General features: G+C 45.6%; 1 protein-coding gene across 4 annotated transcripts in view; it reads left to right on the plus strand.

The window, feature by feature from the left end:
• The window catches only part of Rras2 (RAS related 2), a 72,351-nt gene that overhangs the window by 46,025 nt on the left and 8,825 nt on the right, over positions 1 to 17,501 (plus strand). For all 4 annotated transcript variants that reach the window (XM_052200950.1, XM_052200973.1, XM_052200956.1 and 1 more), the window contains exons 2-5: positions 7,445 to 7,532; positions 8,835 to 8,937; positions 9,201 to 9,309; positions 16,824 to 16,942. In XM_052200950.1, coding sequence (XP_052056910.1) covers positions 7,445 to 7,532; positions 8,835 to 8,937; positions 9,201 to 9,309; positions 16,824 to 16,942 — 419 coding nt within the window. The remainder of the gene's footprint in view (positions 1 to 7,444; positions 7,533 to 8,834; positions 8,938 to 9,200; positions 9,310 to 16,823; positions 16,943 to 17,501) is intronic.

A 17,501-nucleotide genomic window follows, 5' to 3' on the forward strand; every position in this document is an offset into this window, starting at 1 on the left:
GCCTTGTACCTTGTGCACTCCAGGCAAGCACTTTACCACAGAGCTGCCCTGTCAGCCCCCGGGGAAGAAGCTGGATGGGAACATGTGATCATTTTCTCATGAGAGTGTGGAGTGTATGTGCTATAATTTAATAGGCCTACTGTGTGTCCTGGGTTGGGTTCTATACCCTTCCAAGGTAGTGGGTTGTTTTGTTTTTTGTTTTTGTTTTCTATCTCATAGGCAAGGAAGCTGAGGTTCAGACCTCCGTGAGCTGCGTGGCTTCCTACGTGGAGGACAGACACACAGGAACCCTGCACTCTGGCTAATTTGCCCTCAGTCTCTCTGCTTCTCTCTGCTGCCTCCATTGGTGGCTACACATTGGGAACACAGCAGGACAGAGGTGGGGAAATTCACCCAGTGTATCCCACTGGGTGGGAAGAAGAGAGGGCACAGTGGTCACTAGAGACTAGCAGCCTGGCTCCCAGGGGCAACTGTGTGGACTTCTGTGCCTTGGAAGTGGGACTGGATCTTTGCACCTCTTATCTGGGAGGTTATCTTCTTTCTTGTCACATTTAAAGTAGACTCTAGGTTATGCCTACCTTAATGCCTTTCTAAAAGAAAGATTTATTTATGTATTTTCTGGGCCTGAGTGCTTTGCTATACATGTGTATGGACACTATATTTGTCCCTGGCTCTTGAGAAGGCCAGACTTCTGATCCCGTGGAACTGTAGTTACAGATGGTTGTGAGCCACCACCATTTGGGTGCTGAAGACTGCACCCTGGTCCTCTGCAAGAGCAACAAGTGCTCTTACCGGCCCAGCCACCTCTTCTCTCCTTATTGAGATATTCAGTTTGCCCAAGGGCTCAGACATCTGTGCAGTGTGGCTTCTGGATTTGACTTTCAATCCCCTGACCACATAAGCCTGCATCTTCTCATCATGCTGCCTGTAGCCAGTTTTTACAAATCCCTTCTAATCCAGGAACCAAGCAATTACCAAAGCTCAGGTTCTGCTCTGTTATGTCAGAGATGTAGAACTTGCTCTGTGGGTGAAAGTGTCTGTAGGGCCATGCTGATCTACAGTGTGCAGGGTAGACTCTTACAGACTTTGCATCTAGACTGTTTCAGGATCTCCTCCCAGGAGAGCTGGGCAGGACCTTAAGAAGAAGACAGAGGTGCGGGTTTATAAATCTTGGCTTTTCTCTCTCTCTCCTTTTTTAGTATTCTTCCTTATTCCATAGAAGGCCCATGGAAAATTTGGTATTCAGTGAATTTTATTAAATAATAATTCTTAGTATCTGATGACCTTAGCGTTGGGTCTGAATTTGAACCACAGTCCTCCTGCTTGTTAGTTGAGTGACTTTGAAAAAGTAATGCCGTTCTCTGATGTAAGAAAAAAAATGTTTGTAAAAGGGAGAAATCTGTTGGAGGGTCCCTGTTCTGATAAATGAGAAAACCTACTAAGTAACAAACAAGGGAGATGCGAGATGCGTACCACCCTGCCTGCAGGTCTCGCTCAGCCTGCGATTTGCTGGGGAAGTCCTTTTCCTTCCTCTCTGGCAGTGTTCCTGTCTTTACCCTGCTTACATTCTGGCTGGGCTGGGGAAGGAATGGATGGTGCGTGTATAGCTGAGAGAGGGAAGGAGCAGGGAAGAGGAGAAAGGAGAAGGAAGAGGCCTCGAATGCTTTCTGAGGTCGCTGGCAAGCTCAGGATGAGGGCGTGGACCCTTAGGTTCTCGATTTGACTCTGCAGTTCTCTTCATTTATTACTGTATTGATTATACAATAATGATTATGTGATATCCACTCATTTTGATCTTATTCACTCCTATAGCCGGCCCATCTTGTCCTCTCTCCCACTTCTTCAGACACCCCCCCTCCATGTTCCCAAATCTAACTCTGTAGCTTTTTCAGTTTGCATTTTTTTTCTTAATTAGGGTGGAATCTGTCAGATACATGCAGTAGTAGTTCTGTTGGCAACATAACACACCTGTGCCTTTCAATATCTGATACTTTGAAAGATTTTTTTAACTCTTTGTTTTATATTATATCTTTCCTTACACATTGTGTCCTTTTGAAGCCCTTAAGCCTCCTGAGAGTGGCACGGGCTCAGAACTGCCCAGGCTCAGCGTTTGCCCTGTCTGATCCAGCCTCCTTTCCTCACCAAGCCGGTGAGACTTAACCACAGTGCTAGATCCCTAGACCCCGGTGAGGAGCCGACTCCGCCCGGTGGCAGTGTTTGGGAACTGCACTTTCACACTGGGCTGGCTTCAAGGGAAAGTGGTTGTCGCCCTGCCACTGCCCCTTGGAATGCGGAAGGGCAGTTCATTCTTGTCACCTTTTCCCCATTTTCCTGCTCCACTGAGCCTGCTGCCAGTGAGTTTGTAGTCCTCTTAGGAGGCCAAGCAGAGAGCCCGCAGACTGACTGGAGGATATGGAAGCTTGCCTGCTCACCACAGCGTACCATTTTGGAGCTATTGCCATCAAACTTCCCCAGACCAGATCATATGGGAGAAGGCAGTAGATCTCTCTGCCCAAGTGGAATAACTTATCCAGTGTGGGAGGTGTCCCTGTCCTTTATTCTTGCCAGGACTCCCCTCCGAATATCCTTTAATGTGTTGCCAGGAAAGCTCCAGAAAACTACCGTCCCTTCTGAGGGTAGGTTTTGGTCTATCCTGTTTTCCTGAACCTCTGCTGTCTGGCGCTATCCCCCACCCTCTATGTTATCTGCTGCTGGAGGGTGGGTTGTTTGTTTTTCCTTGGTCAGTTAACTGGGGTTCTGAACACAGGTCCTATGCATAGTTGCAGCCCAGCCTCTTAATTTGTGCTATCTTCTGAGCAGGCATGGTATTGGCACTTCATGATGGTCCTGGGTTTTGGGTTTGGCCTGTCTATATCCTTCTTACTGTTTTGTTGCTGTTAGGAATTGACCTGAGTATGTCTGGCAAGCGCACTACCACCAAGCCACAGTCCCATCTGTATCTCTGATAATTCCTTGTTCCTAATGTAGACTGGGTGTTCTGTCAAAGGGACAAGTGGGACCTGTTGAGGGGTATCAAGTGAGTATCACCCACATTTGCTGATATAACTTCCAGCAAAGAGTGTAGGAAAACTGCAGTAGGGTTTCAGGTAGTGGGAAGCGAGGCACAAATCAAACTGGAAAGCGTTGTGTTCTGTGGAAAGAGACTAACTTACTGGTCACCTGAGGTACATACACACTTGTTTCAGCTCCTTGGGAGACTGAAGTGGGAGGATTGTAAGTTCAAGACCTGTCTGGGCATCTTGGTAAGATTGAGTCTCAAAATCAAAGAAAGCGGAGGGCAGGGAGGTAGCTCTGTGTTGGTACTCGTGCCTGATCTGAGCTGATTGTAGCTTCAATCCCCAACACCAAGGGAAAAAGAAACACTCCAACAAACAAGCAATCGACAAACAAATAGAAACCACAGATTCTAAGAAGTAAGAGGGGAGCTATTGCCATTTGAACATTTTATGGTTGTAATCTTTATACACACAAATATACAAATGCTAAATGAATGAGAAAGATTAATGCCTGTATGTTTATCTGTATAATTACTGCTCAGATCCTGAGAATATTTTCAGAAGCCCAGATGGGAGCTTAACACTCAGACTTATGAACTCAGAACACTGGGTTCATAGCACTCAGACACACATTCCAGATGGCTCGTGCAGGGTTTGGGGGGGTAACTGGGGCTGGAGTTATTACAGCTGCCCTCCCCACCCCCACCCCCACAGAGGAACACAGTTCTGGACTTGAGGAGGACCACTGGTTCAGCATGTGGCTGCCAGGGACAGCAGCCCAGTTACTGTTCTGGCTGTGGGGCAGTAGCCCGCCTTCACTCCCTGACCCCTGACTTGGGGGGCCTGCTCCTGGCTCAGTGCTGTCTCTCTGCTATGTGGGCCAAAGGGCTGGCCTGGACATTTCCCTCTCGATCCCACAGCTTGGAAGTAGCAGTTAGAATTAAACTCAGCTTCGCAGGAGACGGTTTCTTCTCTTTAAAGATTTATTTTTATTTTATGTGTATAAGTGCAGGTATGTCTATGCACCATGTGTGTGCTGTGCCCATGAAGGCATGGGATCTCCTGGAACTGGAGTTACAGATAGATGGTTCAGAGCTGCCATGTGGGTGCTGGGAACTGAACCCAGGTCTTTTGGAGGAGGAGCAAAAGGTGCTCTTAGCCCCTGAGCCGTCTCTCTAGCCCATAGAAACTGTGTTTTATTGGCAACCCCATTGGTTCATTCTATTTCTAAGTTCAAGTATTGTTTTATATTTATTATCTATATTTATTTATTCAATCATTTGTTTGTTTTTGAGGCAGGGTTTCTCTGCATAACTACCCTGGCTATCCTGGAACTCACTTTGTAGATCAGGCTGGCATCAAACTCACAGAGATCTGCCTTTCCCTGCCTCCCTAGTCCGTGCGTGTGCTACCACAGCCAGCTCCATTGTTTTCTGTATCCCAGGCCGGCCTAGAACTGGACATGTAGCTGAGGCAAGGGCACCACCACAGCAGTCTTATGCTGGAGATTAATGCAAGTGGTGAGTCAGAAGGGGCTCAGTGGTTAAGACTGCTTCCTACGCAAGGTGGAGGCCTGGAGTCGGGGTGACAGCATCCATGTAACAAGCTATGTGTCCTGTACACCCCAACGCTGAGGGCACAGGGACACGGGGCAGCCAGTGCTTACAAGCTATGTGTCCTGTACACCCCAACGCTGAGGGCGCAGGGACACGGGGCAGCCAGTGCTTACAAGCTATGTGTCCTGTACACCCCAACGCTGAGGGCGCAGGGACACGGGGCAGCCAGTGCTTACAAGCTATGTGTCCTGTACACCCCAACGCTGAGGGCGCAGGGACACGGGGCAGCCAGTGCTTACAAGCTATGTGTCCTGTACACCCCAACGCTGAGGGCGCAGGGACACGGGGCAGCCAGTGCTTACAAGCTACGTGTCCTGTACACCCCAACGCTGAGGGCGCAGGGACACGGGGCAGCCAGTGCTTACAAGCTACGTGTCCTGTACACCCCAACGCTGAGGGCGCAGGGACACGGGGCAGCCAGTGCTTACAAGCTACGTGTCCTGTACACCCCAACGCTGAGGGCGTAGGGACACGGGGCAGCCAGTGCTTACAAGCTACGTGTCCTGTACACCCCAACGCTGAGGGCGTAGGGACACGGGGCAGCCAGTGCTTACAAGCTACGTGTCCTGTACACCCCAACGCTGAGGGCGTAGGGACACGGGGCAGCCAGTGCTTACAAGCTATGTGTCCTGTACACCCCAACGCTGAGGGTGTAGGGACACGGGGCAGCCAGTGATTGCAGGTTGCTGCTCTAGTCACAAACTAGGTTGTAGGTTCAGGGAGAGACTGCCTCAAAAGGGGTAGGCAGAGGGAGATAGAGGAGGACGTGTGATGTCCTCATATGTGCAAATACAGCACATACGTATACATGTATGTGTATTCTACTAACACTGAAATGAAAAAAATACGTGGGCAGATGTGTTTAATGGGCAAATAGGAAAGTGGCAATCTTACAAAATTAAGAGTGTGTTCCAGAAATTATCCTTCAAAGCAAACTTGTGCAGGCACTAAAAGGAAAATCAAATAATTGCTGTGGCCTTCAAGGGCCTGTAAACCAACAGCACACGCTACTGCTTTTATTTGGTGTCACAGCACAGAACACTGATATTTGAAGAACTATCACATAACTTAAACATGTCAAGTACGTCTTCATTTATTCCTTTGCTTTGTGTTTTTAAATGGAGGAGTGGGGTTAGTTAGTGCTTCCTGGTGAAAAGTTGGGGTAGTTGGGCCCTTGTCTAACGCATGCAAAGTCTTCAGTTTTATTCTTGAACTGCAAAGGGAAGGAATCATGAGCTTCAGGTAGGAAGTGTCAGATTGCTGTAAAGAAACACGCAGGACATTCATCATGAACCAGGGTCTCCCTCTGGAGCCCTGTATTAGTTAGACCAGGCTGGCCTTGGACTCACAGAGATTTGCCTGCCTCCGGCCTACTGAGTGCTCGGACTTGCCTGGCTTCTTTTTAAATCTTAAGAGGAAATTGTGCTTCTTTAATTATTCAACCTTGAAGATGCCATTTGGAAGGCTTTCATATAAGAGGAATATAATTTAAGGAGAAAGAACCCAGAGATCTTCATGAGAGCATGATTCCTGTGGATGACACGTGCAGTCTTCAAGCCAGTCTCTTCAGGTGGCGCACACTCCCTCTTACTTCTGTCTCCATCCTTATCTGCTTTGGTACTTACAGCAGGTGCTTACCAAATCTGAATAGGTCTGAATTATAGTTTCTGATTTTCCTAGATACTTAGCACTAAATAGTTAGGGGGAAATATAGGTCTTTTGCAATCTTTCTGAATACTCTAGAAGGGGAAATTTAAGAGTTTAGGAGCTTTTCTTTGCTTGAACAGTACATCAAGGACAGTACATTGAGGAGACTATTGTGGAACTGACAGAACTAAAAGCTGATACAGGGGCTAGAGCATCAGCTCGGGGGTTAGGAGTGTGCACCGCGTGCACTGGAGCAGCAGCTCGGGTTAGGAGTGTGCACTGTGTGCACTGGAGCAGCAGCTTAGGGGTTAGGAGTGTGCACTGCGTGCACTGGAGCAGCAGCTCAGGGGTTAGGAGTGTGCACTGCGTGCACTGGAGCAGCAACTCAGGGGTTAGGAGTGTGCACTATGTGCACTGGAGCAGCAGCTCAGGGGTTAGGAGTGTGCACTGCGTGCACTGGAGCAGCAGCTCAGGGGTTAGGAGTGTGCACTGTGTGCACTGGAGCAGCAACTCAGGGGTTAGGAGTGTGCACTATGTGCACTGGAGCAGCAACTCAGGGGTTAGGAGTGTGCACTGCATGCACTGGAGCAGCAGCTCAGGGGTTAGGAGTGTGCACTGCGTGCACTGGAGCAGCAGCTCAGGGGTTAGGAGTGTGCACTGCATGCACTGGAGCAGCAGCTCAGGGGTTAGGAGTGTGCACTGCGTGCACTGGAGCAGCAGCTCAGGGGTTAGGAGTGTGCACTGCGTGCACTGGAGCAGCAGCTCAGGGGTTAGGAGTGTGCACTGTGTGCACTGGAGCAGCAGCTCAGGGGTTAGGAGTGTGCACTGTGTGCACTGGAGCAGTGGCTTGGTGGTTAGGAGTGTGCACTGTGTGTGTGTCCATGCAGAGGATCAGAATTCTGCTCCTAGTACCCATAGTGGGTGGCTCAGAACCGCCTGGAACTCCAGCTCCAGGAGATCTGATGCCCTCTTCTGGCCTCTGTGAATACCTGCACTTATATGCACAGGTTTGCATATAAGTGCAGGTTTACATATACACATAATTAAAAATAATCTAAATGTATTATTTCTTGAAAAGCAGAATTCAATAAAACTGATAGTGCTAGGTAGGAAAGCATGTGACATGGGATTTTAAATGAGGCTTTTTTCTGTTTGTTTTACCAGTCCTATTTTGTGACGGACTATGATCCAACCATCGAAGACTCATACACAAAGCAGTGCGTGATCGATGAGCGAGCTGCCCGGCTGGACAGTAAGTAAACCCCGATAGCTCACACCTTATTTCTAAAGTGCTCTGGCTTTCACGTGTTGCATTTGATGTTTCTCAGGTTAAATAGTACAACTGAACTATTAGATAATCTTGAATATAAGCCTTTTATTAACTTCCCCCTCCCCCCTGCTTTACTGGGGTTCAAACAGCAGGTCTTGCACATGTGTGGCAAGGTCTCTCCCTCTGAGCTAGCCCGGCCACTTATTCACTGTCATTGGTCTGGTTGGAGATCTGTGTATCAGTCAATTTAGATACCCGTCTGCAGATGGAAAGTTCTGGTGAGACTGATCTGGTTACTGAAGTGTGTTTATTGGGACAGTTGGAAGAAACATCAGGTCTCAGCAATTCATGTCAATTGGCAAATGTTAAAGTAGGGGAAGTGGCCAGAGAGAGAGAGTATTTGTTAATGGAGCTAAAGCTTAGAGGCCTTAACGGGAACAGTCTCTCCCCACTGAAGAAAACTCTGTCATTTTAACTAGTAGAAAGATCAAGAAATACATTAGCGGCTGGGCTAAGGATGGAGAGAGAAACAGAAACACAGAGATGTATACACAAAGAGACAGACAGACACATATACACAAAGAGACAGACATATATCCAAAGAGACAGACAAGACAGACGGATGGACAGACGGATGGACGGAGACAAACAGAGATAGACTTAGTTTTTAAGGTTTATTTTTATGTGCATGGATGTTCTGCTTGTATGCATGTATGCATGTGTGTGTGTATGTATGTATGTATGTATGTATGTATGTATGTATACCACATGCCAAGGAAGCCAAGAGGGTTTCAGATTCCCCAGAACAGGAGTTACAAGCAGTTAAGACCCATGTAGGTGTTGGGAACAGAACCTGGGTCCCCTGGAAGAGCAGCCAGTGCCCTCCATCACTGAGTCATCTCTCCAGCCCCAATCCCAGTTTCTTGATTGAACTTACAGACTTCTTTCTGAGATCTGTACACGGAGAAGATAAATAACCATGTGATTTTAGAGTTGATTTGGTTCCATCTGCTTGGATGTGTTTGATATTTTTAACCTTGTAATTGGTATGCTAATATATTCTAGCCACAAAATCAATCTGTGCGATGAAGATAAACTCTGAAACTGCCTGCCATTAGAAGGTTATGTCTGCCTCTGGTGCTAGGAATGAGATATTAGGACAGGAATGCATTGCTTCTCACATCAAATAGGAGGCTCTGTGGAGGACCTGGAGGGGGCGGCTGCCCTTGTGGGAGGTGATTTATAACATGCAACTGCACGGTTTTCTTTCTTGTTTTTCTTTAGTTTTGGATACAGCTGGACAAGAGGAGTTTGGAGCCATGAGAGAGCAGTACATGAGGACAGGCGAGGGCTTCCTGCTGGTCTTCTCAGTCACAGATCGAGGCAGGTCGGTGCCAGTTAGTGTGTGGGGTCCATTGTGTACACCTGTCAACGTGTCATATAGAAACCAACTGTTACGTGGAATCAGTATAATATCGCTAATAAAAGCTCAAGTTAGCAGTGCTAGGTTATGTCTAGATTTCTATTTTATGGAATTAAGATTTTATTTTTTTTTTACAGTAGAAATATGGCAATATAGTAATAGGCAGAATATAAAACTTACTGACTCTAGTTTCTTAGAATAATGTATTTATTTATTTTGTTTTTTAGTTTTGAAGAAATCTATAAGTTTCAAAGACAGATTCTCAGAGTAAAGGACCGTGATGAGTTTCCCATGATTTTAATTGGCAATAAAGCTGACCTGGACCACCAGAGACAGGTGAGGAAGAAGAGGAGTTCTGTGCTTGGGAAGCTGTGTACAACAGCACTTGGTGAAAGAGTGGAGAACCCGCATCCAGGAAGCTCGTGAGTGTGTGTGTGTGTGTGTGTGTGTGTATGTGTGTGTGTGTTTGTGCACGTGCATGCTTGTGGTGCGATGCGGCACAACATGGCACCAGCTCGGTGCTGAGTTTGGCACACTAGGTTTCACAGAATGGCGTGTGTGAAGTGTGAAGAAAGTTTGGGGGAATTAGGTTTTCATTATTTTTACACAGAATCCCAGAAAGCTTCCCTATAAGTCTGCATATGTCTGTATTAGTGCCAGGCTCCTGTGATTTCTTGGATAACAGCTAAAAACTATGTTATGATAATTTATTTGTCCTCTTCCCCTCTCCTCCTTTCCTTCCCCTCTTCTATCTTTGTTTCTTGAAGAAAATTTGATCAGCTTTCTTCTTTAAGTCAAAAGAAAGAGAGAAAGCAAACCATTCATTTTATAACCATAATTTAATTTGTCAAGCTCCTATGAGGAATTATTGTTTTGAGGTATGGTCTTCCTGTATGGCCCAGGCTGGTTTTGAACATGTGATTCTTTGTCTTAGCTTCCCAAGTGATGACATCACAGGCCTAAGCCACCATGCTTAGGTCACATTATATAATCTTAAAAGACTTACACATGCCACTAATTTATTCACTGCTGATGCAAGGAGTGGCTGCAATACACACACACACACACACACACACACACACACATACATTCATACACACACATATATGCATACATGTGCATATGGCTGGCCTGGGCCATACAGGAAGGTGGCCTGGGCTGTCCTGGAGTTTGTAGCCCAGGTTGATCTCAAAGGGGAAATTTTCCTGCCTCAGCCTTCTGGGATTATAGGAATGCACCACAACACCTGGTTTTGGATTTTTCTTCAGTTTGATTAATAAATAACTGAATTTTCTTTGCTCCACATTGGCCAGCTTTAATGTTAGTGACCGTTAGTATTAGTTTCTTTGAAACTGTTTTGTTGTGTATTGTCTATCAACTCTTCAGAATGAAATCAGCTGTAAGTTAGTGTTACCTTTACTGTTGGGGAGTTCTTCTTGAATATTTTCTTATAGTCTCTGTCCCACATCTAGAACCTAGCACTGAAATTGTCTCTCTTGCTAGCATCTTGTTTTCATGTACTCTCATGTTAACAGATTCTTTTTGCTTTGTTATTGTTGTTTATCAAGGGATTATGTTTGTACATATAGAATGTATGCATGTGTGTGTATGTGTGTACATGCATTTGTGTTTGTGTGTTCAAGCCAGAGTATGTGGATGAAGGTCAGAGGACGACTTTGGAGTCAGTTCTCTCCTTCCACCTTTTCCTGGGATCAGCTCAGGTTGCCAGACTTTTGTGGCAAGTGCCTTTGCCTGCTGAACCATGTCACCAGCCACTGTTGATAGATTCTTGAGATTTTGTTGACAAAGTACAAACATCAGGAAAATGGATTGATATGTAGCACCAAGGCAGGTTTCCATCTGTACCCAACTATTTAAAACACAGCCTCTGATTGTTGCTGTATTTGTCCAAAAAAATTTAGGACTTTTATTATTTGTAATTATGTATGACTGTGGTGGTATATGGGTGTGTGCACATGAGGCATCAGATCCTCTGGGGCTGTGGATGGGTGTGAGCCATCTGATGTGGGTACTGGGAAATACTCTGGTCTTCTGGAAGAACAGCAAGTGTTCTGACCACTGATCCACCTCCCCAAGCCCTGTAAACTCATGGAAGCGTGCTGAATTCAGACATTAAGGGGATGATTAGCTTGCACATGGTGTTCAGGGGTGTTCAGCTGGTTGGCATTGCTGTGTGCAGCTGTCATCTACAATTGCACTGGACTGTGTTGATGGCTTCTCTGGAAGGCCTGTAGCATGCAGACTGCAGGCAGGACACACTTGTCTCACGCTAAGACTCTTGTGTCTTGATGACTCTTGAAGTGTCTTGATGTTATTAGTGGAGAATAAACGTTCCCGCTAGGCCTCTTTCTGGTCTGAATTGTTACAAAGTTACAGTGCCGAAAAAAGGATCTCTACAGCCATCAATGCAAAGTGTACAATTGGGTGTTTGTTGTCTCCATGTCTTCACATGTGAATGTAATTACATCTATTTTCTGCTGCCCAGGGGGCCTCCCTGTTGCTCTTCTTTGTGTGTTCCAGGACTTGCTCTGCTGGGTGGGGTGCCTTAGTGAGAGACCTTGTGTCATAAAGTAAGGAGAGACACTCAACTGAGGCCTTTGGTCTCTGCGCCCATGCGAACAAGTGCTTATACAAACACACACACACACACATACACACTCACACTCACACACTCTCCCTACTTTAGAGGGAAAACAGAGAATATTGTAGGAAAAGAGAGTGACTACATGAAGTCATTTTTCTTTTGGTAGGAAGGGTTTCCTCAAAATAGAAACCTTTCTCTCTTCGTAAATTGTGCTGTGAAGCATCCCCTCTCACCCACTTACCAACTTACTCTTTCTTGATTGAAGAATCTGGAATGTATTTCAAACCTCATAACCTTAGGGCTGGTGTGTAATTTTGAAGGAAGGCCAGGAAAATTAAAAAAATCATATAAATGTTGCTGTGCCAATACTTTGGTACCTATGTGCTCCTCTGTAGAGCTGCAGCAGGGCATGGGCCACATGAAGTAGCCTTGGACCTTACAATAACAAATGGTTGCAGGGTTTGGGGAATGGGGAGTTAAATTCCATGTATGTACTCAGAGGTCATGTAAAGAAAGACCAAAGCACAATCCCTGTTATGAAGAGACCAGTCATGAAATCCAGAAATTACAGAAACAATGGACTCGGTAGAGACACTAAACAGATGTCCGCTCTCTTCCGACAATATAGAAACACTGCCTGAGTGGAGTAGAAGTGATGTGGGCTGTATATAGAGATCGAGTCAAGCCTCCAGAAGCCCAAGATAATGAGATGATAATTGCACTAGATGCTGCTGACCGCAGAAGCGTGCTGGCTGAAGAGTTCTAAGTTTGATGGAAACTGCACCCGTGGTTTCCATCACACATCCGTGGTGTTCAGCAAGCCCTGAGCACAAACATCAGTGAGACAATTACAGACCGGTCATAACAAAACTCTCAGTGACCCACAGTAAAGAGAAATCTGAGAAGTGGTTAAGGCAACACAAAACTGCATACAGAGGGGCAAAATTCAGGAGGGTGCAGACTTAATATTGGCTGTCAGTTTAGCCGGAGGAGACAAGCCTCTTCGATGTTCATGAGGGATTACCTGCATTAGGCTAACCACGGGCTTTGCTTGTGAGGGTTTATCTCCCTTAGGTTAGCCGCTGGGTATTTCTGAGAGGGATTACCTGAGTTAACTGAAAGGTGATTGTGGGTGGCATCATTCCATGGGCTGGGGACCTGGATTTCCTAAAAATTAAAAACATGAGCTGAGCAGAGGCCTTTAGCAATCTTTGCTTCCTGATTGTGGAGTTATGTGACCCTTTGACCTTCCTGCTCTAATAGACTGTACTCTGGAGCTATGAGCCAATTAAGATTCTTGCATCAGGTGTTTTTATCACAGCAGTGTGTATAGTAACTAATACAGGTGACATATCCACATTGTTTCTCACTGGAAACAATGTAAGGAGAAGATCACATATCTTCCACACTGAGAGCAAAATCCTGTTGTCTAGAAACCAGTGCCCAGCAAATACTTGCTTTAAAAAGGAAGACAAGTCAAAGACATATGAAATGTAAGAGTTCAGCACTATCAGTCCTGGATTATCAGAAATATGAAGAGAGGTCCTCAGCTGAGAGATAATGACCCCAACGGGAGTCTGAGTCAACACAGAGGAACGAGGAACACTGGGCCTGGCAATTATGTGTATTAACGAGTGACGTTATTTAAAGCTCTTTCAAGCATAATTGAATGTTTGAAGCAAAAATAATGTGAAGTAAAAGCTGGTAACACCAGAGAAGAGCAAGAAGACAGTGCAGGCATTGTGTGGGTCTCAGGCTATGTGCAAATCAGTTTGACTTCATCGAATATATGAAATTAAAATGTAAGACTATGAAGCCACCGAGGTAGCCTAGCACATGAAGTGAATCAGCCAATGGGGGATGGAATGAAAGGGCAATGCAGAAGTAGTCCTTAACCTAAAAGGTAGGAGATAGTGTGCATAGAACAAAGAGTGAGAGAGCAAGTCTTCAGGCTCTTACTGGAAAGGCAAATGGTGTCAGACTGAACAAAAAGGCAAGGCCCTGCAGCTTAAAGGTGCACAGCCTATTTAAAATAGGAGGATGGGCTAAGGTATCCTGTGCCGGCAACAGTGAAGGTGGAGTGGCCATAGAGATAGCAGTGAAGTCGATCTTAGAGCCAGTGCCTTACCAGGGTGGAGAGCTGTTTCACAGTTAGCGCCTACGTCACCAAGAGGACTTTCTGGTACTAGCCATTCATATGCCTCACAACAGCTTCAAAAGTCCTGAAGTAAGACTTAAAAGAACTCACAGAGAGAAGGGATGTGCAGACAGCTTACCTGCACAGAGGGAGAGAAGACAGGTGACGTGTAGACGACAGCTTACGTGGGACCATCGAGCAGCTCGTCAGGCTGAGCCCCGGTGAGCACTCCACCCAGCAGCACAGTCTGCACTAGGCCGGAAAATGGCTTGTGAAACAAGCCCCAGCACAGCTGAAGGAAGCACGGTCAGATAACACGGTCGGGTGACAGTGGCACTGACACGACGTAGTAACATACTGGGACATTCCAGGCTCCCAAGCATTATTTCTAACACTTAAAGGAAAAAAAATTAAAGGGTTACGAAGAATCTTGAATGAAGTGCCACTTAAACACAAACACAGCTGTGTCAGGATTTGTGGGCTGCTACAAGAGATGCTGTGTCTCTAGGTATATTAGAAAAGAAAGACAGCAGATTAAAACCATAGTAATGAGGGAAGAGAGGCAGAGAAACGAGGCCAGTGGCAGAAACAAGGCCCATTGCCCACAAAGAAAAGAGGAATATAAAAACTACAGGAATAAATAAAAACCCAAATGGCTTCTGTAAGGTAGACCAAACGGGCAAGCCTCCAGCCATAAAGAGATGATCATGTCTCTCCATCCGTCCATCTGTCCATCTGTACCTGTCTAGCTACTAACCAGACATGAACGTAACCAATGCATATGAAGCTCTACCAATGCGTATGAAGCTCTAGGTTTGAGTCCCATGGAAAAAGGAAGGAAGGGTGAAATATGGAATGAAAGAGATACCATTATCACTTTACATCTTACAAATGTGTAAAGCACTAAGAAATGCTATAAAGAACTTGACATGACAGATTCAGTAAATACAAAAGTCATCTACCGGAAAGGTGCAGACCACCAAAGCTATTCAAGATGCAGTGGATTAGCCAGATAGAGGGCGTCATCTGTCACACTTGCCTTCAACAAAGAAAGCATCAAGCTTATACTAAACTTTTAAGGAAGGAATAGACCTGATATCAAACTTTTCCTGAATATTGAAGATGTGAGAACTCTTTCCTGTTTGTTGGGTGAAGCCAGGATTACTCTGAAACCAAAATCAGACAGATAGGAAAAATCACGGTCCATTCTCTCTGCTGAGCATACATGTAGAAATTCTTAACGAAATGTTAGTAAATCAAATTTTAACAGTAGGCAGTGTGCCCAGAAGAGTTTATTTCAGGAGTGGTAATGAACCATCATAATTTATCATGTCAACACACTGAAAACGAGAAATCACACCATCATCCCAATAGAGAGAGAAAAACAGTTGTTAATATCGAATGTTTGTTTTCAATAATTCTCTTTATAAGCAGGATGGTTGAAAATTTTGTTAGTTGGATAAAGGACATTTTTTAAATAAAATCCTACAGCTGACAACAAAGGAATGGCAGGAGGCAGAGTGCCTCGACCACGAGACCACATGAGTTGGGAACACCCTTTCACTGCCTGTCACTGCGTGTGTGGAGGGCGGGTGGTGGTGCTGGGCAGCGCAGAGGCCAGAGAGGAATCTGCAAAGCAGTGCAGGAAAGGCTCCTGAGTGTCCAGAAACTCGGATAACTTCAGAATGTGCCAGAGTATGAAATATATCTAAGTTATGACTGCATTCTTACTGGGAACAGGCTTTAATGGTTGAAGAGCGAACAGAAGGTTGTGATATTTGGGGTGGGGAAAGTGGGTCCCAAGTAGACTTCATGTCTGACTTTTCCAACTTTTCTCCAGCATTTAACTCTGAGGATAGTAGTGAGATGTATACCAGGAAACCTCAACTGTAAGCTCGGGATTTATGTAAATATAAACAAATACTGCATAACAACTTTAGGAAAGTACTGCTTTGTGATTCTTTGTGTTTAAAATACAGTGTTAGTGATAATGGCTTCTGCCTTGCCCTTCTACCCATGTTTGCTTGCTTGTTTCCTTCCTCCCCGGACTTTGTCTGTCTGTTTGTCCATCCATCCGTCCGTCCGTCCGTCTACTTTCGCAGCTGTGGTCCTGTTTCAACTCCTACTTGCCATCCCTCCCCACATACGATGCTTCCTGTGTACCAGGTACTGGACCAAGACAACAAGGAGGTCCTGTGGCCCTAGAAGCTTGTGTCCATTTTCCAATTCTAGGCTGAGCAAGCCAAGCTGATTTGCTCTTAAGGTAGTCTCCCACAAGCGCCCTCCCCTCACACAGACCTTTTGTGGCCATGGCTGTTTTCTTACTCTGCCACCACTTAGCTAGAGACTCTATTGAGTTCTTAGACCACTGCCTCGGCAGCTCTCCCTGCCCCCTCGGTAGGCACTGTTTCAGCACTGTCTGCTTTCTTTTCCTTTACCATCATGTCTAATGTTTCTGGTGTCATCTCCAGACTAAACCTTGAGAGTTAGTAGATGTCCTTTGATAGCAATAGGGGTTGCTTCCAGAACCCCCTCCCAATAGACACCAGAATCTTTATATATATATATATAAGTCCCTTTTAAACAGAAGCAGAGAATTTGTCTATAACCTTTGCATATTCTCCTATATATTTGAAAAAAATCTGTATTACTTATAATGTTTAATATGGTATGGATGCTATGTAAACATTTGCTCTGTATTGTTTAGGAATAATGGCCATATTAAAGGTGAGTTTGCTCACTGTAGTTACATTCAGCCAGGGATTTTATTTTGGAGACACAGTCTCTGGTATTCTCAAATTGCTATGCAGCCAAGGATGGCCCTGGATTCCTGATGTTCCTTCCACCACCACACCTAGCTCAGCCCAGGTGTTTTTGACTTGCAGTTGGCTGAGTTCATGGACATTGCAGGCCAACTCTGTATTACAGGTGCATTCTTCTGAGCTGCGCAGAGGTGGGCACTGTGGCATCTGTCCATTCTTTACTTAGATAAGTCAGCCTGGACTCCAGGTGGCGCAGTAGCAACATATGTGTGTAGCCAGGCATAGCTGTGGCCCAGTCGGGTTGCTTATACTGCGCCTTAAACACAGTTGCCGCCATCCATTTCAGGTAACACAGGAAGAAGGGCAGCAGTTAGCGCGGCAGCTCAAGGTCACCTATATGGAAGCCTCGGCCAAGATCAGGATGAATGTAGATCAAGCTTTCCACGAGCTTGTCCGGGTTATAAGGTAAGCAGAACATGTGCTAGGTGTGCATTCTAGTAGACGGCCATGCAGCGTGTGTAGTGAGAAAGAGGGAATTGTAAGTAGGAGTGACTGAACTAGGGGCACATTGTTGGTTACATTTCAGTTAAATACACGGCGTATTCTAGACATTTCCAACCGATAAGAATCTCATTTATTTGAAGTTGAAGAAGAAGGCACATGTAAGGATTTTGAAAATAGTAAATGCTTTGACGGTAGCGATGACAGCCACTAATCAAGTCCCTGTCAGACACTGAGCGACATTCTTTGCGAGTTAGTACAATGGATCCTTACTACAACCCAGAAAGCTGGATGCTTTCTTTACCCCCCCTCCCCCTTTCAGGTGAGAAATGGTACGGACAACTGAAATAACTTGTTCAGTCTCTTTGTCTGGGACTTGAATCCATCCAAATTTTAAATTCCTAGTTCCTGCCAAATCCCTGCCAGGCTAAGAGCAGCCCAAGCAGCGGAGACTCCATCCTGTCTCAGGTGCTTGCCTCCAGTAAGACACAGATGCATACACTCTAGTCTATAAAGAGGTATT

The sequence above is a fragment of the Apodemus sylvaticus genome, chromosome 1 (assembly GCF_947179515.1).
Source record: "Apodemus sylvaticus chromosome 1, mApoSyl1.1, whole genome shotgun sequence".
In the NCBI taxonomy this organism is placed as follows: domain Eukaryota; kingdom Metazoa; phylum Chordata; class Mammalia; order Rodentia; family Muridae; genus Apodemus; species Apodemus sylvaticus.